At 41.1% G+C, this 25,679-nt stretch overlaps 2 protein-coding genes across 4 annotated transcripts in view; one reads left to right on the top strand and one right to left on the bottom strand.

Moving 5' to 3' along the window:
- Positions 1-1,322: 1,322 nt before the first annotated feature.
- Positions 1,323-8,573, bottom strand: LOC105469000 (DEAD-box helicase 5). Of its 2 annotated transcripts, none has more exons than XM_071083464.1 (14): positions 8,444-8,573; positions 7,730-7,916; positions 6,358-6,523; positions 5,905-6,001; positions 5,663-5,796; positions 5,486-5,551; positions 5,108-5,249; positions 4,866-5,026; positions 4,607-4,779; positions 4,141-4,251; positions 3,867-3,928; positions 3,719-3,778; positions 2,257-2,481; positions 1,323-2,029 (listed from the first exon to the last, which is right to left on the bottom strand). In XM_071083464.1, exons 2-14 carry the CDS (start codon positions 7,771-7,773, stop codon positions 1,626-1,628), a joined length of 1,845 nt encoding a protein of 614 aa, XP_070939565.1. In that variant the 5' UTR covers positions 7,774-7,916; positions 8,444-8,573; the 3' UTR covers positions 1,323-1,625. The 2 variants fall into 2 exon arrangements, with proteins under 2 accessions (XP_070939565.1, XP_070939564.1); XM_071083463.1 differs by lacking the exon at positions 8,444-8,573 and adding an exon at positions 8,168-8,318.
- Positions 8,574-8,662: 89 nt separating this feature from the next.
- Positions 8,663-25,679, top strand: part of LOC105468998 (centrosomal protein 95) — a 30,088-nt gene continuing 13,071 nt past the window's right edge. The window contains exons 1-8 of one of the 2 annotated variants that reach the window (XM_011719517.3): positions 8,663-8,802; positions 10,265-10,393; positions 11,816-11,923; positions 14,802-14,912; positions 17,589-17,694; positions 20,553-20,668; positions 22,625-22,750; positions 23,954-24,147. In XM_011719517.3, coding sequence (XP_011717819.2) covers positions 8,784-8,802; positions 10,265-10,393; positions 11,816-11,923; positions 14,802-14,912; positions 17,589-17,694; positions 20,553-20,668; positions 22,625-22,750; positions 23,954-24,147 — 909 coding nt within the window. In that variant the 5' untranslated portion in view covers positions 8,663-8,783. The remainder of the gene's footprint in view (positions 8,803-10,264; positions 10,394-11,815; positions 11,924-14,801; positions 14,913-17,588; positions 17,695-20,552; positions 20,669-22,624; positions 22,751-23,953; positions 24,148-25,679) is intronic. The other variant, XM_011719518.3, reaches the window with a different exon arrangement.

Consider the following 25,679-nt stretch of genomic DNA (forward strand, 5'->3'; position numbering starts at 1 on the left):
ACACAACACACATGCTAAAAAGTGGACTGTCTTTTAAAACTTCCAAGGTAAATAGGTAAATGTTTTCCACAGCCCCACAATCATTTCATTAAGTACAAATTAAAAGGCCCACGGTTAAGACATTAAACAGTAAAATACGTAATAAATGCTCCAACCTACCCTCTCCCCCGAAAGCTGCTTCTAAGTTTAAAACCATGAATTTGACTAACCATGCCACTGAAAACCATCCAGGTTACTAGAGGCTGAATGAGTTTTCAATGTCTGAGTCCTAGAAATATCACTCCCTACCCCAGCCCTAGCAAATTCTAACTTTACATTTGACATAAAGCATTAACATCGATTAAAGCCTCAGTTTAATAATCAGAATTTAAATGAAGTCTCCTGAAGACTTCTCTTCTGGCAAAACCATGTATCAAACTCTGGGAAAACATTCAGACCCACTTCTAGCTATTACTGAAATAAATGATTAGAAAGTTAGGTTGGTGAGCCAAAGTTAAACCTAAAGCTATCCCCTGGATCTTTCTAGCAATAAACCCATGTTGAACCTACCATGAAAACTTTTATTCACTGTGCTTTTGGTTATGTTGCCTCCTGATTAGTCATTAATTTTAATGAGGTTTTTTTCCTTGTGTTGAGTATGAATAGACCTTACAGTTTGAAGATCTCTAGAATTCCCTGAATTATTGGAAAGACATTCATGACTCCCAGCGTGACTACAGTTAAGAGCCCCAGGGAGCCTGTGAAGACTAGAATCTACAAGTAACCTGCACTGAGAACGTTGTGCAAATTCAATCAGTTAAGGAGACTCAAGTTTATCTCCTGGCCATCTTAAAGAGCGAATGTATGTCTTTCACAGGTTTGTTCAACATTTCAGTAATTCACAGTATAGCCAAGAGCATGAGAATAAATCTCTTGAAAAAAACCAGTTATTTGGAGCTTTTTAAATTATAAATTTTGCCAAAGTCATCCACATTCTCACATTACATAGATGACTTTGTATCTATTTTACTATTCTCTCATTTAACCATACTAGCAAGTAAGTAAAAGGCTATTAAATGACTCCCCTGATGTTGGGAGCTGACAAAGCTTTTATGCAATGTAGCCTACAACTAAAAATTCACCTAAATCAGTTCATTGACTCCTGCAATATAATAGTTCATTGTAAAGGGCCTTCTGATTCCCCCTGCCTCCCAAATTAAATAAAAAGGAGCAGTCATTTGTTTTCATGATTAAAAACAAAACAAAACAAAAAAAACCCAGACCATCTAAGCAAAGTTTTACATGACATTATATATATAAAATAAAGTACAATTTCCACTTAATTCAGTCTTCAAATATTTTTTATTGGAAGGCCATGCATTGCCTTCATTTATTGTATTTCAAATCACTGTACATTTACTTTTGTGAAAACACTGCCTGCATTTTCTAGTACAAAAAAAACCTAAAAATTGTTTCAGGAATGTAGAGAAATATCCAACTTAAATAGCGAAAAAGTGCACCATAATTACTGCTGCACTGCAGTCATTTCTGCAATTCCCATGTTTCTTAAATAACTATCTTGTCAGATAACACACAATATAAAGAGCAATTATGAAAAACAGACATTTACATATACTTCTAAAGTCTTATTGAGAATATCCTGTTGGCATTGGATAACCAATCATAGGTGCGGCTGCAGTAGCAGGATATGCATATGCCTGTTGGTTCATACCATTGTGCATATTTGGAACATTACTTCCGTATTGCTGAGTGCTATCATAACCATTCTGGTAAGTCCCTGTTGGATTACCAGTCCTAAAACTGGTCTGTATACCAGCAGACACAAAATTACTTCCAAAGCTCCCATTAGTGTAATTTGCAGCACTGTAAACACCATTCTGAGTTTTTGCCCCAAAATCTCTTTTTAGCAGGCTAGAGTAACCTCTGTCATAATTTTCCCTGTCTCTAAAGGTATTAAATCCACCCCTTTTGCCCGCAGAGTATCTGTCCCGACGGTCATCCTTCATGCCTCCTCTACCCCTGGAACGACCTGTCAAAAAAAAAAAAAAAATTGCAAATTGATCAATTATGTCTATGACACAAATCATTGTGGACAGAAAGAATTAGATCTATTCATTGCAGGCGTGAAATGGTTTTACAGTTTTTCAACATAAGTTTTCCGTTCAAGGTTTTACTCACCCTCCAATACCATTTAAATGGATTTGTAGACAACGATGTGACTCACAACTACCAACATTTCCTATCAGTCATCCTTACCTGAACCTCTGTCTTCGACCAACTGAAGCAACTTGGGATTAATTGCTTGATTAGCTTCACGAAGCACAGAGATAAGGTCGCTCACTTGCTTTATGTTATTAGGTGTAAAGAAAGTGTATGCTGTGCCTGTTTTGGTACTGCGAGCAGTTCTTCCAATTCGATGAATATAATCCTCTGAGGAGTTAGGGTAGTCATAATTGATGACAAATTTCACATCTTCCACATCTGTAAGGTGTTGCAGTGTGGCAAAATAGCAATGTACGGAGTTTTGCACACCACAACAGCCAGACCAAAAATAAAAAGTTAGACAATTGTATTCCCAAGAAGGTACGGGCTGCAAAAAATACAGTTAAAATGGTTATCCATTCCCTGTAGGAATACCATTGAGGTTGAAAAAAGAAAAAAAAAGCACATGTCATCTGTATAAGTTATCACCCACCCAGTGACAGACCCTGTCAAAAGGAATGTGTATTCCCTAGCACATTCCCAAATCAGCAAGTTCCCTTACAGATCATCAAGTGACATCTGAATGCTTCTGCGCAGTAGGGCCACTTAAAGTTTCACAGCAACCTCTTCATGTGCTCATTTTGAGGACCTTGAAACAAAAAAATGTACAAGGTCCTTTGCATTACACATTCATCAGAAGTTCAAACTTCTGGCCACACTGCTTGTCTTGCCAAGACCTTACAACCGCAGCTGCAAGAAAACATACCTGTCCCCCAAAAGTTGTTTTTATGCACTGTGTCTCGTCTAGGCAAGCGCTTCCAAGAAGCCAGGATTCACTTGAGAATGTGTCTCTCTCTGGCAGGTCTCGACATGACGACTACTGTGTAGGTGAGGGAGGAACTTTCAAAGCACTTTCTTTTCCCACTGACTATGTGTGAGAAGTTGCTCCTGCTCTAGATCTCATGTGCCAGTACTCACCAATTTGTAAAAGGCTTAGTACCTTTTAAAGCTGCTCTCTCCATTTCAAACTTGAACAAAAATTTCATTGAACATTGAAGTTTGGAAATATTTCTTCGACATTTCAGCAAACTCACTGAAACTCAAAGACCCACAGATCACAGTGAACAGTTTGAAACAAGGCTGTACCATGGCAGTCATGCAAAGCATGGGACAGAAGAAATACCACGGCAGTGAACTGTGAGGATAACTTCCATTTTTTCCCTCGGAGAGAACAGTTTACGGGGCAGAGGTGATATGTTCTGCCTTTTGAAGATTACTGGCACACGTTCAGCTTTTTCACCTCTCTAATCGACTGGAAGCAGCCAGCCGATCACTAGTCCTCCATCCCCCTCGAGTCCTCCGATTGTCATGCCTAGGCCTTGCCACAAAGACAGCACCTTTATGTGAAAAAAACTTAGAAAAAATGCAGAGGTTAAAGAAAGCAATAAACTTTCTTTAAAAAAGTTAAATGGAGATCTTCTGGGAAACCAAGCCATGAATGCGAGTTTGTACTAACCTAGCCCTCTGGAGGCCACATCTGTAGCAATCAGAATAGGAGCTTTTCCATGTTTGAATTCTACAAAGGAAGGCATATACATGATCAATTATCTGAGCAGAATTCTAGCTAAGTAAGGGGGGAAAAAAACTTCATTTGAAATATTTACCATTTAGAACCCAGTCACGCTCTTGTTGACTCTTGTCACCATGGATACCCATGGCAGGCCACCTAAAAGACAAGTTGTATCATAAAACTCACATTGAAAACCTCAGACTCCAGTGCTTAACCACGTCTTGTCACAGATCTCTTTAATTTCACCAGAAATTAAAAAGAATTAAATTCACTTATATTATCAGATATCCACTGCTCCTGATCCAAGTTTGCCCTTTCCTAAGCTCAGTTACAAAAAAATCTGCTTCAATGGAGGAGCCCACACATACCCATCTCTCCTCATTTTTCTGGTAAGCTCATCACATCTTCTTTTGGTTTCCACAAAAACAATGGTTTTATTCTCCTTCTCACTCATGATCTCTTCCATTAAACGAATAAGTCTAATAATGGGAGAGAGAAAGGAAAAATCCTGAGTTTTAAAAGACCATTGGTAGGGCCCCACATTTATGGTCAGCAAAACATTAAGTTCAATTTACACGGCTGGAAGTCAAAGAGGAAACACCTGCTAACCCACTTATGTAGTAGTTCGACCCCTGGTCCTTAAGTCAACCAGGGGACACATGAATTCCTTCTATAGGAAAACTATAAACGGTGATAATCATTATTTGAAGAATTCAAGATATTTTCAGAAGGATTAATAGGCTAACTAAACGAAATCACACCAACTGAAATAACAATGATCCCTCAATTTTAGCAAGGTTAGGAAGCGAATATAACAGAGTTAATAAAACTTACTTTTCATCCTTTTCTACATCATGACACACATCCACAATCTGAAGAATGTTGTGGTTTGCACTCAGTTCAAGTGCACCAATGTTTATATGGATATAGTCTTTCAAGAAATCTTCAGCAAGCTGTCTTACTTCTTTTGGCCAAGTCGCACTCCACATTAGAGTTTGCCTATCAGGCTAATGGATTTTGGGGGGAAAAATTAGTGTCAGACTAAAAGTGAAAATAGAATTGAATTTGATTACATATTTCAAAGGAAACTTACTCTTATTTGATCCACAATCTTCCTTATTTGGGGTTCAAAACCCATATCAAGCATTCTGTCTGCTTCATCAAGGACAAGATAGGTTGTTCTTCTCAGATTGGTTTTCCCACACTCTAAAAAGTCAATCAGTCTTCCAGGAGTTGCAATACAGATTTCCACACCTTTAATTAAACACGTAAGTGTAACTATAATACCTAAAATATTTAGCACCAATAACAAATAAAACTCTTTTCATTACAGACCTCTCTCCAAATCACGTATTTGGGGTCCCTTGGGAGCACCACCATAGATACAAGTAGACTTCAAGCGACATGCTCTACAATATTCAGCAGCTACTTGCTGCACCTGTTGGGCCAGTTCCCGAGTTGGTGCCAGCACCAAACACTAAGGAAAGAGAAACAGCTTTCAGCACAAACCTGGATACTAGTTTTAAACTATTAACTTATTAGTTATGATGGCAGATCCTTTCTTCATGTGTTGTCCAATACCCAAAGCAACTCCAGCTGAATAAGGTGAGCTAACCTCTGTATAAAACCACCACAAATAATTACATCTTTTGCTATGCAGTCTAAAAATCTATATATTACACTTCTAATAAAAAGTTAAAAATATATACTTACAATGGGCCCATCGCCTCTCTCTAGGAATGGCTGATGATTGATGTGGACAATGGCAGGAAGCAAATACTATTTGGGGTGAAGACGGGGACAAACAGAAATCACATTAAAATACTCTTGTTTTTAAATTACCATTCCGTTTTCTTGCACATATTACATCAAGAGTTCTCTCAAACTTACAGACAATGTTTTCCCAGATCCAGTCTGTGCCACTCCAACCATATCCAATCCACTTAGAGCAACTGGCCATCCCTGAGCTTGAATAGCAGTGGGTTCAGTGAAATTCTGTCTTGCAATAACATCCATGACATTTGCTATAATTAGTGACAGATATTTAACAAAAATTAGTGATGCCAAGGAAAGGAGGAGGTAGGTGGAAACAAAAACACAGGGGTAGGGTAGAACTGAAAAGTAGCACTCACCAGGGAAATTAGCTTCATAAAAATTTAGAACTGGCTTCGGGCAGTTGTGACCTCTAACTGTAATTTCCTTGCTTCTTCTGTATGTTTCCACCTCTTGCTGCAAAACAAATTATAACAGTCTTAAAGCTCATGACAACCACCCCTAACTAAATACGTAATTGGCAAGCCCCTAACTTCATAATTTAGTAACTAGTTTAAAGTAGCTTCATTTTAATCTGGAACCGCGTATGAAAACCCTATATGACAAAAAAACCGTTTATTCTGCTATACTCAATCTAAAAAAAAAAAATTCCCAAAGCCACCTATTTGCAAAAGTGAGTCACACCTTTCCCAATTATGAAGTCAGAAAACGTAACTCTACCAAAATTGAGTTATTTGCAAAACACCTGTCAGAATTTCATTTACTAGACTCCATTGAGTTACAGCCTGATGAAGCCACAGGAATTTACTCACTGCTGTCCGCCTAGCCAAATCAGGGTGCTCTTGATAGAAATTCTTCTCAAACTTGGGCAGCTCATCAAGATTCCACTTCTTTTTAACTAGTTTCTCCCCAGGGTTTCCAAACTTCTTTCCAGATAAGGGCCCCGCCCTACTTCCTCCAAATCGAGGTGCACCAAACCTGGAAGGAAGAAAAAAAGTTATTTACATTTTCAAATGGCTACACCTAGGTTTCTGGACAGATTTGTTTACCATCCCTTGGCACAAGCTAAAGATCACTGAAAGCCGACTTCGAGAGGTAAACCTAGCACTGTCCTTAGTGATAATCTCTCTCTCTCTCAACAGCCACAGTTAACGTTTCCCGTAGTCCCAAGTACACACAACTTAGGCCACGTAAACAGCCTGAGATTTACTATATCGAAAACTTGTCACCCAGATGCCAGAATTTAGTATTACACACCACTTCTTGTGGTTACTATTATCTTTCTCACCAGTCTAGCAATTCATTATCAGTGATAACAAGCCTACATGAACCGAAGAGCATCACAACGATGTTACTCATATGGCCGTTTTCAAGCCAAAGAGCTTTGATGTCAACAATCTAGACAGCACAGACAACGAAAACGAAACAACGGTTTAGAAACACTTCTGCTAGCAAACCGAGCTGGGGGGACGCCGCGGTAGAGCTCCGGATCAACGAATCAAAATTATATAACGCAGGAAAAAAGAAAAGGAGGAGCCGGCGACTACCGGGGGAGGAGTCCCGGCCCGGGCGGAGCCGGCCGGGCGGCGTTCCCGCTGGGGCGGCGCTTCCCCCTTTGTCTCGCATTTCTCTCTGCGCCACATTTTCTCGACGCTGCCATTTTGAGCTCCTCCGCCGGGCGGAGTAACAAAGGCGCCGCCGCCATGTCCGAGGCCGGCATTTTATACCCGCGACTCAGCCACATGGCTGATGCCGGCCGCCCTCCTACCCCCACAGCACCAGTGGCTTTGGAGGTGGTCCCTTCGCTCCCACAGAATGCCCGACCACCCCAAAAACACCTCCCGAAAGGCCGCACCTAATAGCTGTTCCTTCGTCTGCCTCGAAGCGTCGCGCTTTCATCCGAACAATGCGCTCCCTCTGAATTCCCTCAACAGCTACCAAATGGCAGCCGCCCCGACAGCTCCCCGACCCCCACACAAAAAGCGAGGATGAAAACACTATCCCGTCAAATCTCTCCCACTCACTGTTACGTGAATATCAAAATGGCGCAAGCCTTCGGGAAAGGAGGCCCCAAGATAGCCCGGAAAGGCCGAGTCCAAGCCGCAAAGCCCCGGCCCGCCGCCACCCTGACCCGCCCTCCCATCCCCCACCCGCCAGCCCTGACAACTCGGCTCCCACACTCACCCTCGATCCCGGCCGCGGTCTCGGTCACTCGAATAACCCGACATAGCGTCAATGGTTGCGGTTGGCGGGGAACGAAGTAGATAGAAAAGGGTGCGACGAGTCGCTGGAAATGGCTTCGGCGACGGCGAAGCCTTGCGGGGGCGGCAGCGGAGGAGTGACGGCGATGACACCAGCCAAAGCTGCACACCTAGAGACCGGTGGAAATGAATGAGGTGCCGGCCGCTTTCCGGCAGCCGCTTTTATAGTCTGGACCTCCTCCTACGCCGCAAGGCACGCTGGGAGCCGCTCTATGACCTAATCGCCCCGCCCCTCGCGCAGAGGCCGCAACGCCCGCCGGCGTTCCGCGATCGCCGCGCTTCCACCCCACCCCGTGCTGCTCTCTCAGGTCAGGGCCCACCCACCATTGAAATGCCTCATTCTCCACTCTCTTGACCTCACCTTCTTCTCGTCTTTCCACACCTCAAGAAAGCCACCCTGCCCTTTCCCAAGCCCAGCCAGACGATAAAACAGCCAGCCCAAGCCCGCCCACCCTCCCCACTCGGAGGTGTTTACGTCTCCAAAGAGCCCTCACGCCTGTAACCAAATGAGAGGGAAGGCGGGGGCCTGGCGTTGTCACGTGACGTTACCCCCCCACCGCCCACCGCCCACCGTGACAGGGGGCCGCACTACTTCCCCGTTGACGTCGGCGGAGGGATACATAACGAAATAGCTCACCGGAAGTGCGCTGCCAACACCCGGGACCCGCCCCCAGCTGCCGGCTGACTTGGACCGTCCGACCCACCGGTCTGACAATCCTGTGACGGGTTTTGGCCGGCGGAGAATGGTCTCTAAACTTCCCAAACCGCTTCCGTGGCACGTGCTGTGAAAGGAAGTGCTCCTCTGATGACCAATCAGCGGCGAGAAGTTCTTTTAACGTCCCTCCCTCTTTCACGCCTCCTTCCCCGCGCTTTAGTTCGTGCGCCCGCCCCTCAGCGTCTGCTCTGCGTTCGGTCCTTGCAGGACACCGTCGCCGGTCTGGCAGCGTCGGAGTCCGGCGGCGACCTGCTTCCGAGACATGGCCCGCTCGGAGGCTGGTGAGTGTTTCCCTGGGGTTGCGGTGTGTGTTTACTGAAACTGTCCACCTTCAGGGAGGCCTCGGGCTAGCCCGGACTGGGTCTGGGATGTCGGCGGGGCTCGTTACTGTCAGACGCTGCGTCGCGGTGGCGGGTTCTCTGGATAGGGTCTCTCAGCTTCACCCCCTCTTCGCTTTGAGGCCGTGGAACAGCAGTATGAGGTGGGAGAGAGGCACTGGGGCGAGGCCGGTAGGACGCTCGGGTCCTGGCTGCAAAAAGAGCAGTCAGAAGGGTCGTCCTCGGACTTGTCTTTCTGTGGGGCGTCTAGCCGCTGTCCATGTGCCCTCCTCCCTTGCACTATGGGCCCTGAGGTCGTACCTCCTTTTGTAGTGGTCTTTAAAGGAACGGCACTCTTAAGGTTTATTCATGCCCCTGCCACAGAAGAATAGTGGTGCTTTTTTCTCTTCAGTGCCCTCTAGAGTCATGGGCTTTGTCTAGCACCGCTTTTGAAGAGCGAATTAATTTGGTTGTCTAGGACGCTTTCATCCTTTTCACTAGGACTGCGTACAAACCAGTTGTCATGGTTTGGCCAGTTGTGAGAAATGGGCTTGGAGAGGGGGATTATGTGCCTGGAAGATACACTCTCATTCGTTTCCAGAACGTCATGTGTCCAGAACATAGTGGAGATGTTTGTTTCTAATATCGATTGCCAGTGCTTTCCTACCAATCGTCAGGCATTTCAAGGAACAAGTATTTTAAGCTAAGTTGCTTTTGGTAGAGAAACTGTTAAACTTCGCAAATCCCAGCAATATCTAGGGGAGAGGAGAATGTGGTATGCAGGAAACGTCAACAGTATTGATAATTCTGAGCTTCATGTACTTCCAATATTTTGTTTCATGTAGATCAATATAATAAAAAAGAAAAACTAACAAATGCATTAGTGTTGATGTTGTCATTATGCCAGTTCCTAACAGCCTAAGTTTAATCACCACTTATTTGGGCACCAGAGAAATCCTGACTTGCACAAGATAATTGGGTAAACACATGACCAATACTGTTGGGAGTTTGAAGCAACATATTTTATTAATGACTGTCTAGTAACTTCAGATTATTATTAAACTGTTGCTTATGACATAATATTCCTGTTTACTTGTAAATATGTTTTAACTAAAAACACCCACGTAAGGCTTATATAAGTAACTTAAGATTTTAGGCTGCAACAGTAACAGTTGAATTTGCAGTATAGTTTTGACTGTATAGAAATTACAGCACTCTAGAAATCATCCCAAGAAATGAAATACATCTTTTTAAAAATCATGCCTAACGGGTCTTTGAAATTCTATAACAATCAAATTCCCTATCTTCTACAAAGTTCAGTGTCTTTTTTTTTTTCTGGGTGGGGAGGTTGTTGGATTTTTTGAATGGGTGTGTGATTTTTTTCTGGTGGTATTTAAGACTGATCTTTCCCCCTTTTTCCCAACAGAGTGGGTAACCATTGCCAATAGCCTTCTTTTTAAGTGTCATATACATCTGAGAATACATGAACTTCAAGACTGTGATGCTAATGTTTTTATTGCCCTTTATCAGTCTATTTTGGGAGAAAAGGTACCAGGTAAGACTACTAAAAGCAGGAGTAATTTTGCCTATATCTTAGGTCAGAAGTTTTTGGTCCTTTAGTTAGATGCTTTGGTATTTATAACATTTCATTTTCTCTTTGCCTATATATTTTTTAATATTGCATATTAAATTATATATTAATATACAATATTTAAATATCGTATATTAAATGGTATTTAATGTTGCGTATTGTCTAATTATAATATTATATTCCTTAAGGAATACCCTGTGGAATCCACTCAATAATGGCCTTGAGCAGATCAGTTTGAGGGCTCCTGATAATCACTGGTTAATCCAGTCATGGCTAATGCCTTGTGAAAGTTGCATCCTTTCTGAAAATGTACCTTCAAAGGTTGTAAAATTGAGTGGAACTTGGGAATTTATTGGATCCTGTTACTTAACCAGTGTTAGGGGTAAGAATTGATATTTGTACTTGATGAACCTAATTTACCAAGACAGTTAATAAGCGCATATGTCCTTTCATCTTGCTCCCCATCTCACTATGTTCAAGAACAGGGTGGTACCAACTCAGCTTAAGTGATTCTCCCCTGTCTGCCTCCCAAAGTGATAGGATTACAGGCATGAGCCACCATGCCCAGCCTGTACTGACATTTTAAATCTTTATACCAATAATTCCAGTTGGCTACTCAAAAGGACATATAAGGGCCGGGCGTGGTGGCTCACGCCTGTAATCCCAGCACTTTGGGAGGCTGATCATTTGAGGCAGGTGGATCACCTGAGGCTAGGAGTTTAAGACCAGCCTGGCCAACATGGCAAAACCCTGTCTCTGCTAAAAATACAAAGATTAGCCAGGCATAGTGGTGCACGCCTATAATCCCAGCTACTTGGGAGGCTGAGGCAAGAGAATTGCTTGAGCCGGGGAGGCAGAGGTTGTAGTGAGCCAAGGTCACGCCACTGCATTCCAGCCTGGACAACAGAGCGAGACCCTGTCTCAATAAATAAATAAACATACATATATATAAAATAATCTTCCAATGCCTGCTGTGTTGTTTTTTTTTTTCCTCTCGTAGAAAGCAGCCCATAGTTATGGGTTAAAGTATCATGTCTTGGCTCCCTTACTAGACTATTAGCTCTCTTTGAATGTAGGGGCCACTTTATCTTCCTTAACATGGTGCTTCTTGTAAAGCATGTTCATATATATGTATATATAAATGGTGTAATAAATATTCAGTCAATATCCAAAATTGATAAATCGGTTCAATCAATAAATAACCAATAAAGATTCTGCTGTGTAGAGTTCAGGATTTATTAATTTTAGTCTGTACTTTACAGCATGTTCTGTTTGGGCAGAGCTTTCATAGCAGTTGAGCATATTCAGTAGCCTAGTGAGAGACAATGAGATGAAAACTTGGTCTCTCATGGATACAAAATTATGTGATTTTTTTTTCCCCCACAGACCTCATAGCTATTCCTAGGAGTCAAGAGGATGATGCACACAATGTACAAGCAGTAATTGATTCGCTGGCCTTGGATTACTTACAGGTCAGCTTGTCTCACATAACAGGTTGGTATATATTTAACTATCACATAATTATGCATTTTAGTAAAATAATTGTTAGAACCGTAGACATTGTTTACTTAACCAAATGATTGAGCTTATGGAGTAGACCAAATTGTAAGATTGAGCTAAGGCAGTCAACTGATTAGAGGTCAGGCCCATGCATGAGAACTTTTCCAGGAGAGCTGAACATCGATTTTGCGATTGATCTGGGTCTGAAACGTGAGTATCCTAGCTGGTAATTTGAGGTATGTTTTTTGTTTTTATGTTATGTTGTTTTGTTTATTTTTATTTTTTTTTGATTCAGAGTCTCACTCTGTTGCCCAGGCTGGAGTGCAGTGGTGCAGTCACAGCTCACTGTAGCCTCAACCTCCTAAGCTCAGGTGATCCTCTCACTTCAGCCTCCCAGGTAGCTGGGACTACAGCTGTGCACCACCATGCCTGGCTAATTTTTTCTATTTTTTGTAAAGACAGAGTTTCGCCATTTGCCCAGGCTGATTTGGAATTCCTACGCTCAGGCAATCCCCCTGGCTCCGCTTGTGAAATTGCTGGGATTACAGGCCTGAACCACTGTGCCTGGCCGTGTTGTTTTATTTTAAAGCATACTAATGCTTCTTGTTTGTGATAGCTAAAAATTAGAAACACCTAAATGTCCATTAGTAGGGACTGGTTAAATAAATCATGATAGTTGCATACAGTGGACTGCTCTGTGACTATAAAAGATGATTGAATATACTCTGTGCACCATGTTCCAGGTTAGGGGAACAATCTGTAGCATCTGTGATGTGAGAAAAATGTAGTACAATTATAATGGTAATGTGCAGAGTAGTATGCTAGTGTTTGTAAAAACAAAGGTGTGGAGAAGATATTTGCAGTTGTTTGCAATCAGAAGGACTGTCTAGAAGCATATACAAGAAACTCGTAATACTGATTGCCTCCAACAAAGGGAACCTTAGGGTTGCAGGAGAAAGGGACAAGAACTCTCACTGTATACTTTTTGCACTTTCTGAATTTTGAACCATATTATCTATTCAAAAATTTTTTACTGTAATTAAATCTCCAAAATAAAGTATGTTATGCTGTATTCTAAAACCAAGCATACAAAATATATTTACAGATCACTATATTATGTGTATTTCATTTATGTTTAGAAATGAAAGATTATTCCAGTAAGTTATTTCAAGCTTATGAATAGAGGGAATATTGATGATGTGAAACTATAATCACAAAAAGAGGATTTATACTGTTGATTTATTCTTTGATAGTTGTAAAAGGAGATAAATGTTAATCAAGATAAGTCCCGATTTACATCTCTTAATTTGGTACTGACAAGAACAAATTTTTTGCAAAGAGAATAAAATACTTCTCTGTCTTAAGTTTTTTAATGCACTTCTAGGTGAGTCAATGGGTAAATCAGTTTGGAGATAATTTGAGAGATAGTCCCATAGTTTCCTTCTTTTTTTGCTATTTGTAATTGCTTTATCACCCAAGTAGGACAAGTTCTGGTATTTGTGCTTGTTAAACATACTATAGCAGGGTTGTTAACATATATGTTTGTAAAACTTTTTAATGCAGAGCTGTCTTTGACAGATTATACCCACCCCATGAAAAATTGTAAAACAGTTTCTCCTGCAGCGTCAAGCACTGCATTCTGGCTGGCAGTCTTAGTTGCTAGGTTGTCAGTATACTCACCATCCTAGAAACTGAAAAGTTTTGAGGATACTCTTGGGATATACTTAGGTATTTTTAAACCAGAAAAACACATCCAAAACCAAGATTTCTGGTTCATTGTTTTAAACGAAAAAACTATCAAATATTGTTGTTACTAGTAGTAGTATAAAACGTCACATTTCTGGTTAAGGTTTGTTGTGCACCATGGCTGAGGTTACGATTGGCTAGATTCTCCCAAATATCAAGTTTCTACACTGCTTCTCCCATATTGGTGTGAACTCATGAGAATGCCAGGCATGATCTCCCAAAGGACAGAGTATCACAAGAGTTAAGTTCCATCTATACCTGAGGTTGACTTGGAGTCCATTTCAGGTGACATTAAATATGTCAAGTTTTCATGCTTTTTGCCAACCCATTTCTAGTCAACATTGCAACCTAAACATTCATGTTAAAAATCTGTTATGGAGCAGGTACTGTGCTAGGGACTGTGTTATAATCTGAGTGTGAAGTGGATATGGCAGGAGATGTAGCTGGAGATGCTGAAGATGGGGTGAGATTTTAAAAGGTTTTATATGCAGTGCTTATATTTCAGAAGGGAGTCAGGGAAAGGAATTTAATCAGAAAAATGGTATGATATACACAAAATGAGGAGTTAACAAATATGGGGGGTTATGGTGGAGAACTCAGGAATTCCCGAGGAAAGTATCCCAACAAGTTTATTGTTTTTTTTTTTTGTTGTTGTTTTGATGTTACTCTGCTGCTGTAATCTTCTGAACAAACCACCATTTAGAATAGGATACCACAGTCTGAAAGTGTTCTCTCTTGCCATTTTTTTCCACCAATCTGGTAAAGTCCTGTTTTGCTGCATTATATTTTGGTATAAATCTTACTAGAGATGTTTTCTTAAGTCCAATTATTTTGCTTCTCCAAAAAAGGAAGGAATATGCCAGTGAATTATTAGATACCATATTTAAATCTTCCCCCTTTTTTTCTTCAAACATAATCAGGCAGCAGGAAATTGGTGTTTTTAATATTTATAATATAATTGTTTCGTGTGTATTCTTTTTTTTATTTAATCTCCAAGGAACTGTAAGTTGCTATATCGCCTGTATTCTTAAGTGGCATTTTCACAATGTTATATCCAAGTTTCAAGATTATGAAGCTTTCAGATTTCATGGTTAAATTTTTTAATGGCTCTATATTCTGTCTCCAGGAGAAAATATAGTGAAAGGAGATAAAGAATCTATTAAGAATCTCCTGGAAATATTTGATGGTTTGTTGGAGTATCTTACAGAACGCATCAGTGAAACATCTCATGAGAAAAGTAAGTTGAAGAATGGAAATTTGGTTTGGTTTACCTTTTATGATATGTCCCTTTTGCCTTTTATCTTTTTGTATATTTTTCTTCATAGGAAGCAGATTCACTAATACAGTATATCTGATAACTTTAGTTGTAAATTTCAAATTCTTACTGTTCTAGCTGGTTGGAAACTCTCTTAGACTGTCATGTTCTTTTTTTTTTTTTGAGACGGAGTCATGCTCTGTCGCCCAGGCTGGAGTGCAGTGGCCGGATCTCAGCTCACTGCAAGCTCCGCCTCCCGGGTACACGCCATTCTCCTGCCTCAGCCTCCCAAGTAGCTGGGACTACAGTCGCCCGCCACTTCGCCCGGCTAGTTTTTTGTATTTTTTAGTAGAGACGGGGTTTCACCGTGTTAGCCAGGATGGTCTCAATCTCCTGACCTCGTGATCCGCCTGTCTCTGCCTCCCAAAGTGCTGGGATTACAGGCTTGAGCCACCGCGCCTGGCCAACTGTCATGTTCTTTATCAGCTTGCATGTTGCTTATAAATTACTTTAAAACTAATTTATACTAGAAAGGTAAATTTCTGGCTAAATTATTTATTGTCCTATGATTGCATAAAATGTCCTACTCCAAAATTTTGTGTTTCTGAACTGCCATTTATGCTAAAAATTTGGATGTTACTGAGGCATCAACAGGAAGAACTGGTGCTTTTCTGTCTTTAGCTTGCACTTACATTTGTGACAGCCTAAATATTTCAAATGTTTATCATTGCAAAAAGTAAAAGAACTTAACTGTCTTAATAATTTGAGATTAAGTAAATAATGCTGTTGGTCATGAATGGAGTAATATATTACCTGTTCTTATATTGAAAAGTTACCCAAAATAAATTTTCAGCAGTAACCACAATTTACATAAATTCGAATACAAATTAAGACAAAAAATTGGGGTAGGCTCATCCTCCTTCATTCTCACTTCATTCTCACTTAGTGAGACCTGTGATTATAACATTTGAAATTAATCTTAAAGTCTTTGGTTAGAGATAGTTTCCTACCTTTAATCATTGTTGCTAAACTATTTAAAAGCTGGGAGGGAAAATTGAAAAGTCTGCCACACTGGACCTTTCTTTGTTTCAAAAATTGAGTGTTTTATATGCGCCTGAGTACTCTGGGAGGATTCCAAGCTGCGTGTCATGTTGATGCTCTCAAACCTGTACTTGAGTCAGGGAGACAGCCATAAATACGTACATTAAAAGCATAAAGGGGGAATTAGAACTAGGGGAGAGTATTGACAGGTGGAACTCACCTAATTCAAGGCTACCAGTAGGTATTTGTATGGTGTGTACCTTTTTAGTCTTTTTAGCAATAGGGTTAAGAGGTAGAAAATTACCTCTAAGTAAAGAGATAGAGATTAATTTGAAATGTAAAGAGAGCAGCAGTTTTTTACAGTTTAGTGCTTGCTCGCAGGAAGGGGAGGGATGGTAGTGCCTGGCTAATGATACGGCAGTGGGGATGAATAGAGGAGGGCACAGCTGAGGGATACTTTTATGTGAGTCTGGTGGTGATGAAAGACTGAAGGATATTTCCAGGGGAGATCGGCAGTATGTGGTGAGCTACTGGGGAAGTTGCTCAGATAGGCTTCCCTATATGACAGTACCTTAGCTGGACAGCATTTTCTTAGTCTGCTTCTCATCTTTGGAGGTCTAAAATATACTTACCTGGCAGTATTACCTAGAGCTGATTAGATTCTTCAAAATGCCTGTTAACAGTAATGGGGAACAAATCTTTATTATCACTAATCGTATCAGCTGTGCAGGGCAGCTTCTACCTGGGACCTGAGCTAGCATTATCATTTACCACTGAAGGAGGAGGGGTTGAAAGGAAGACCGTGGGTTCAGTGCTGGGTTCTGCCTCTCACTATCTGACGGCAGCTCTCTAAGCCTGTTTTCTCAGCTGAAATTCTTTCATAGTAGTTGTGAAAGTTAAGTAAGTAGATATGTGTAAACAGTTGAGCACACAGCCTAGCTCAGAGTAAATGCATAATAAATGTTAATTGATGTTATTGAAATGTTGCTTGGTGAATATGGAAATAGAAAAAAAAGGTGGGTGTTTGAATAGTGAATCTCTAGACATGGACATGAAAATATCCAAAGGGGTAAATCTGAATCATGGGAGGTTTCACCTACCTATATTTTGAAATCATTTCCCTAGTGAGTTATAGCCACTGGTAAAAGTATGTATTCTTCAAGTATAGTGGGATGGAAAAAAGGACTGATGGTCTTAAGAAAAATTTCATCCAAGCCCTGATGCAGCCTGACTCAGCCTAAGGCATGATTATCTTGGAGCTTGCATTACGTTGACGCAATCATGTTTTGTGTTATCTTGATATACCTCAGACATACCTTACAGATGGAGAGGTATAAGAATATTAAATGGACGTGCTACCAACTTAAGAAATAAAACATTGTTCATACAACTCTATGCCCTATTTTTAAAGCAACATTCTTGTTTCTTTGTTACTCTAATAATACATGCTCATTATAGGTGAAGATTTGGTTCTTTCTGATTGTACTTTCACAAGAACCCTGTTTACCATGGCAAATTAGGGGTGCCTCACTGTCCTTACCTCTCCCTGCCTCTTACATAGAAAAAGTAGTATTCACTTAGGGGTTTTTTGGTATTGTTTTTATCTGTTCTGAACAGGTGAAACTCAACAATATTTTAAAGAATCCGATCGAGGAGAACCTTTGGAAGAGCCAGAAAGTACTAAAGAATCTAAATCATCATGGAAAAGAGTTTCTTTTGGGAGGTAGCATTCAGTGTCTCTGAATTTAATGAATACAAGTTACACTTTTTGGACTAAGAATTAAAATTGCACATAATATACCAAGATGGCACGAAAAAAAGCTAATGTGAAACTTCTACTAGCTTCTCATATTTTAAACCTTCCTGAGGGAGTTTTAAGAACCTTGAGTTATATATAATACCTAAATCTCAGTATTAACTACCTACTCATTTTTAAATTTTTTTTTTTTTTTTTGAGACGGAGTCTCATTCTGTCTCCCAGGCTGGAGTGCAGTGGCATGATCTCGATTCACTGTAAACTCTGCTTCCCAGGTTCAAGCGATTCTCCTGCCTTAGCCTCCTGAGTAGCTGGGACTACAGGCATGCGCCACTATGCCTGGCTAATTTTTATGTTTTTAGTAGAGTTGGGGTTTCACCATGTTGGTCAGGCTGGTCTTGAACTCCTGACCTCAGGTGATCCACCTGCTTTGGCCTCCCAAGGTGTTGGGATTACAGGCGTGAGCCACTGCGCCCGGGCCCTGTTTTTCTCTTAATCGTCAAAGTAGGTCATCATCTTTGCAAAAAACTTGCAAAATAGAAAAAGCAGGAAAAAAAAATCTATTCCGAACTAAATAACTGCTGTTGACATTTTGTTAAATTTTTTAGTCCTTTTTACTATGTTTTTTTCTTTTTTGGATTTAGTCATATGTCTATATAATTTTGTTGCCTGCCCCTCACCCCTGCTTTTTTAATAAAGAGACAGAGTCTTGCTCTGACACCCAGGGTGGAGTACAGTGGCGTGGTCAGAGTTCACTGTAGCCTTGAACTCCAGGGCTTAAGCCCAAGTAGCTGGGACCACAGGTGTGCACCACCACACCTGGCTAATTTTTCTCATTTTTTTTTTAAAACAGAAATGGCGTCTTGCTATGTTGACCAGGCTGGTCTTGAATTCCTGGCCTCAAGCAATCCTCCTGCTGCAGCCTCCCAAAGTGCTGGGATTATAGGCATGACCCACCTCACCAGGCTCGTTTCCTGCATTTTTAAACTTCACATTAAGTGTTCTCAAATTGTTAAATTCTTTTTTTTTTTTTTTGAGACAGAGTCTTGCTGTGTCACACAGGCTGGAGTGTGCTGTGGCGCGATCTCAGCTCACTGCAACCTCTGCCTCCCGGTTTCAAGTGATTCTTGTGCCTCAGCCTCCTGAGTAGCTGGGACTACAGGCACATGCTGCCACAGCTGGCTAATGTTTGTATCTTTAGTAAAGACGAGGTTTCACCATGTTGGCAAGGCCGGTCTTGAACGCCTGACCTCAAGTGATGCGCCCGCCTCAGTCTCCCAAAGTGGGATTACAGGCATGAGCCGCTGCGCCTGGCCTCAAGTTGTTAAATTCTTTTTTTTTTTTTTTTTTTTTTTTTTTTGAGACAGAGTCTTGCTCAGTCGCCCAGGCTGGAGTGCAGTGGCGTGATCTCGGCTCACTGCAAGCTCTGCCTCCCGGATTCATGCCATTCTCCTGCCTCAGCCTCGCGAGTAGCTGGGACTACAGGCATCTGCCACTACGCCCGGCTAGTTTTTTTGTATTTTTAGTAGAGACAGGGTTTCACCGTGTTAGCAAGGATGGTCTCGATCTCCTGACCTCGTGATCCGCCTGTCTCAGCCTCCTAAAGTGCTGGGATTACAGGCGTGAGCCATCGCGCCCAGTCTAAATTCTGTATAATAATTTTTAATCACTGTATAACATCATTCGTGTGGATACGTCATAAATTACTAAACCATTCTTCTGAAGTACAGGGTTTTAAAAAATATCAAAAACGTGATACTTAATGTTTATTCCTTTTTTCTCCTTATATTTTGAGGCTAGATTCAGAGTAAAACAGTATAGATGTTTTAAGGCTAATAACAAGTTGCCAGATTGTTTTCCAAAAAGGCCATGACTGTACATTTACCAACAGTATAGAAATGCTGGGTTACAGGACCCTCATGAGCCAGTATCATTGATCATTTTCACAGTTTTTAAGCTTGTGCTTATTTCATAGACAAAAATATATTGTCATGACAGGTTTGATTGCACTTCTTGTTCATTAGAGGTTGAACATAATGCTATGTCTTTCTTTTAAATGATTCTCATTTTTTTTTTTTTAAAATAGAGTTTGTCATGGTTCGAAGAGCACAGGCAGTGCCTTCTTTTTTAGGTCTCATACATTGTAAAAAACATGTCTCAAAGGAGACCATCATAAGATGAACATCTTTTCTTTTCTTTTTTTTTGAGACAGAGTTTCGCTCTAGTTGCCCAGGCTGGAGTGCAATGGTGCAATCTTGGCTCACTGCAACCTCTGCCTCCCAGGTTCAAGCAATTTCCTGCCTCAGTCTCCAGAGTAGCTGGGATTACTGGCGCCTACCACCACGTCCAGCTAATTTTTTGTATTTTTAGTAGAGGTGGGGTTTCACTATGTTGGCCAGGCTGGTCGTGAACTCCTGACCTCAGGCGATCCACCTATGCCTGCCTCCCAAAGTGCTGGGATTACAGGTGTGAGCCACCACACCCGGCCTGATGAACTTTCCATAAGATTTTTAAAATAATAAAATAAGCGCAAAAGTGAAACAATTGAAGGATATTTAATGCAAAATTAGCATCCTACCCCCTTCACTCCCGCACCCTAGAGTCACCAGTATTTGCTGTTCTCCTATACATTTAATCATTGACACTTTATATACAGCTATTTCCATCATTCATGTATCAGTCAAAACAAAACATAAGCAGCAAGACATGCTAAGCAGCAAAAGGGAGAGTCTTTTCCTTTTTCTGCACCCAGCAGCTGTCCAGGTCCTCAGGGGAAGGGCCCTCTGGTCAGACTGGGCCCTGAGTGAAGGAGGGAACTTTTTCAGGTGCTCCTTGTCTTCTGAGACGTTGGGCCCCTCTTGGGATGGAGATGAAGCAGAATCCACTGGTGAAATCATTAGACTTGGAGACACAGCGCACACCTTTTCTCTAAGAAGTAATGGTGAGTAGTTAAACCTTGAGTATCAGTTATTATTCAGCATACAACTATAAAAATGTAAATGGTATGTAGGAGTGTTTAAAATTAAGAAGAATAGAGAGAGCCCTAACTGAGCATGGGATTTGAAATTCCAAATATCCCACTACCTATTAAATATGAACACTTATCTGAAGTCACAGGCATATGGGCAGATAAGTCCGAGGCAAGTAAGTGTATGCAAGGTTATCAGGCAATTTGTGGTTCCTGATAGCCTAGGAAGAGAATTATGGATACATCTTATAGTCTGGTCACGCTTTCAGGGTATTCCTTAATTGTAGTTTCCTGAACTGGTGGTTGATTCACTGTTTTCATTGTTTCAACCAAGAAGTTCGTACACGCAGTGGCAGTTTTTTTTCTAGGCTTCAGGCAAGATTTCCAATAGCCTATTGCTTGCACACAGTAGACCTGGATATCTTTCAGGCCCCAATTTTGAGCCTCCAACCTTTCCCTCCTCCAATCATCCTACTCCATCCTGCCCCCCTTGGCTTCATAAATTACTAAACCAGTGTATGGACCATAAGTCTTGGAATATTCTCCCTTCCTTTTGGTTCCTGGCAAACTCACCCTCCAGTAGACCAAAAAGCTATGCTTGCCATTGGGATAGGCACAGTAACAGAAGGACCAGAGTCAAGCGTGGATATTGCAGGAATGCTTCTTGAAGGAAGAGAATCAGATGGATTGACTGGGAATGGAAGGGATGGTGATTGCAGAAGCAGGTTCTGTGATGTCAAGTGCCGTGTAAAAAAGATGTTACTGTAAAATGAATTACTTATTTTAACATTATAAGTAGAGAGGGGAATTGTGTTTAAGAATAATGCAGTTAAGGCAAAGGAAAAAAGATTGAGAGAGATGCCTGGCCAAGGTGTTTGGGTTTGATGTGATAAAAGGACTTATGGCAGCTTCCTTTCATATTTAGATTTAAAGTGATGGCTATCATATACATTCACAGGCATCTAATTTAGGCTTCAATATATGGACCATAGTCTTTTTTTTGACACCGAGTCTTGCTCTGTCACCCAGGGTGGAGTGCGGTGGTGCAGTCTCGGCCCACTGCAACCTCTGCCTCAGCCTCCCAAGCAGCTGGGATTACAAGTATGTGCCACATGCCTGACTGATTTTTGTATTTTTAGTAGAGATGGGGTTTCGCCTTGTTGGCTAGGCTGGTCTTGAACTTCTAACCTCAAGTGATCTGCCTGCCTTGGCCTCCCAAAGTACTGAGATTACAGGTGTGAGCCACTGCGCCTGGCCTGGACCATGAGTCATTGTTTGTGGTACTAGCTAAGACCCTAACTGGTATCTGTTCATACCAAGACGTGCCCATAAAACAGCCAGCATTTCCATAACCCTGGCACCTATTTTTGTAAAGCAAAATAATAAAACATTATATAAAACTTTGCTTTTAAATTGCATAAATGTTTCTGGACTACAAAAGGGCATCTTTCTGATAGCAATTAAAAATAATTGATATTATGGCCGGTCACAGTGGCTCATGCCTGTAATCCCAGTACTTGGGAGTCTGAGGCGGGCGGATCACCTGAGGTCAGGAGTTCGAGACCAGCCTGGCCAACATAGTGAAACCCTATCACTACTAACAATACAAAAAAATAGGCAGGCATGGTAGCAGGTGCCTGTAGTCCCAGCTACTCCGGAGGCTGAGGCAGGAGAATTGCTTGAACCTGGAAGACGGAGGTTGCAGTGCGCCGAGATGGTGCCATTACACTCCAGCCTGGCGACAAGAGGGAAACTCTGGTCTGAAAAAAATAATAACAATTGGTATTTTGAGCAATTGGACCAACATTACTTCTTTCAGCATTATTTAATATTTCTATTTCCTGAGTACAAAACTCTTGGCTTTTAGTATAATGTTCAGTAAACTATTTTGATAGTTAAACATTTTACCTTTAATATTTTATTTCCTAGGTGCTCAATGTCCTAATGAAATGCTGTCTAAAAAAACCTCAGCCTCACCAAGTTTTAAATCACGTGAAGATGTGTTGTACTCTCCTAGTGTTTTGTCCAAAAATAGGACATCCTTTGTTGAAGACAGTGAGTTGTAATGGATGTTAGTTCTTTACTGCTGATGATCATTCTTGGGGCAGTTGTTGTTGCTATTGACCTTTTTACTTTTATTGCTGCATGTGAGATCCTTTTTGGTCTTACATGATCTTACTTGTAAATGTTTGCTATTTATTATGATCTCTGAATTCTGCTTAAGATGGTCTTTGATTGCATATTTTTGCGTCCACTATTTTATTATCTAAATTCTCGACACTCACCTTTTCTTTCTTTTTTTTTTTTTTTAAATGAGACAGAGTCTCTGACACATTAGTACATCTATTGGTGGTATTCATATTATTGGTAAATAACAAAGTATAGTAACTGGAAAAACATTCTTTTTTTTTGTTTGAGACAGAGTCTAACTCTCTTGCCCAGGCTGGAGTGCAGTGGTACGATCTCGGCTCACTGCAACCTCCGCCTCCTGGGTTCAAGGGATTCCCCTGTCTCAGCCTCCCGAGTAGCTGGGATTATAGGCGCTTGCCACCACGCCCGGCTAATTTTTGTATTTTTAGTAGAGACGGGGTTTCGCCATGTTGGCCAGACTGGTCTCGAACTCTTGACCCTGTGTTCTGCCTGCCTCAGCCTCCCAAAGTGCTGGGATTACAAGCGTGAGCTACCGCACCTGGCCTGGAAAAATCATTCTTGTTTCTTATTATCATCTCCAGGATTTTCATGTGGTAGTAATACATAAAAATATTACTGCCTAACGAGTTTTGTAACATGTGAATGAACCATAATTCACATAACATAACATTCTTCAAGCCACTTAAGTTGCTTCCAGTTTTTTATTGTTTTAAAGTAACTTTCAGGAAACAGTTTTATGATAACAACATTAAAATTACATCCGGGGTCAGGCATGGTAGCTCACACTTGTAATACCAGCACTTTGGGAGTCTGAGGCAGGAGGATCACTTGAGCCTAGGAGTTCGAGACCAGCCTGGACAACATAGTGAGACCTCCTCTCTATTTCTTTTAAAACTAAAGCAATTACAAAAGAAAATTACATTCTAATATAGTTAGATCCCTGTGTGCTGAGGCTACATCTCTGGTTTAATTATTTTTTTATGTTCTTAAGTTTAAAAAATATTTCTAATGTGTTTGAACATTTTTATATACATATGTATGTATTTATATAAAATGGTTTATTTCTTAGAATTGCATCGTAATATCCACTTTAATTTGTCTTACTAGCAGAAACCCTTTCTGTGAGTAGGATTCCAAATGCGAGGAAGCTAGGGGAGCCTATCCGAGCAGCTATTCCTTTACATCCACCCTACCACCCTTCAGAGCCTCGAGCACCCTGCCCCATAGGAAAAGAATACTTGCATTCAAGTCACTGCCCCCCAGCTGTAAATTCTACTCAAGAGCATATGGAATTTTCTGGGGTAAGTGGAAAAGCTTACTTTCAGTTGGCTAGAAGTACACGTGTATGTGTGTCTCTGTGTTGGTAATTGATTAGAAGCCCGTGTGTGTGTGTGTGTATTGGTGAAGTCTTTATTCTTTGTCAGGGAAGCCCCTATATTTAAAGAAGTCTTTGCTAGAATTGTCAAGCATATTGCACTAGTCAAAGCATTGTACTCCTTAAAATTTGCCTCTGTATACACCTGCACATTCTTGTTCTAGGAAGATAAGAGAAAGATGAATGTATATAAAGGGAAATAATAAGAGCCAACACACAGTGAATGTTTATTTTGTGGCAGGTGCAGTTCTGGATACTTTAGGGGTGTTGAATAATTTACTGCCCATAACAACTCTGGAGTAGCTACGATATTTATTGTGGGGAAGCTGATATAGACAGGGTAAGGTTACACAGCAGTTACAGAGTCAGGATTTGAACTTGGGCATTCTGGCTTCAGAGTCCATATTGTGTCCATAATTTAATAATTTCAAATTTAGAAAACACAGAGTGGAAAAGAAAATAACCATCCATGCATATTCCCATTATCCAGCATGAACCACTGTTCATACCATACTGGCTTATTTGCTTCAATTGCAGTGAGCTGAGATCGTGCCACTGCACTCCAGCCAGGGTGACAGAGTGAGACTTCATCTCAAAGAAAGAAAGAAATAAAACCCTTTTTATTTAGTCATCCTGTCCCTATCTTTTTAAAAAGAACAGGACTGGGTTCGGTGGCTCACACCCGTAATCCCAGCACTTTGGGAGGCTCACGTGAGCACCAGAGTTTGAGACCATCCTGGGAAACATAGTGAGACCTTGTCTCTACTAAAAATAGAAAATTAGCCTGGAGTGGTGGTGCATGCCTGTGATCTTAGCTACTTGGTAGGCTGAGGCAGGAATTCCTTGAGCCCAGGAACTGCAGTGAGCTGTGACCACACCACTGCATTCTAGCCTGGGCAGCAGAGCAAGACGCTGTCTCAAAAAGGAAAAAATAAAATAAGAAAACAACAGGCAGGTATATACACAAGGTAGACATATAAACAGTGATACGTTCTCATTATTTAAACATTCAAGCAATGCATTAAAAGTACAGAGATGAAATAAGCATTATTAACATTAGGTGACCACATTCTCAACATTCTATGCATCTAAAAAGTAGAGTGGATAAAAGAGGGGTTAAAATGGAGTCATAAGATAATGTTTACTTTTCGGAGAATCATAGTGGGAGTTTTGGAGATGGTTCTGAGCTGGTAATATTCTGTTTCTTGACCTGGGTGGCAGTTAAATAGGAGTATTTATTTTGAAATAATTAAGCTAGAAATACTTTATTTTAAAAGTTTCATAAAAATAAGATTATGTTGTTTGTTTTATTTTTTTTTGAGACAGAGTGTCGCTCTGTCGCCCAGGCTGGAGTGTAGTGGTGTAATCTGCACCCACTGCAACCTCTACTTCCCAGGTTCAAGCAGTTCTCCTGCCTCAGCCTCCCGAGTAGCTGGGACTACAGGCGCACATGCCACC

The sequence above is a fragment of the Macaca nemestrina genome, chromosome 17 (genome assembly GCF_043159975.1).
Source record: "Macaca nemestrina isolate mMacNem1 chromosome 17, mMacNem.hap1, whole genome shotgun sequence".
Taxonomy (NCBI): Eukaryota; Metazoa; Chordata; class Mammalia; order Primates; family Cercopithecidae; genus Macaca; species Macaca nemestrina.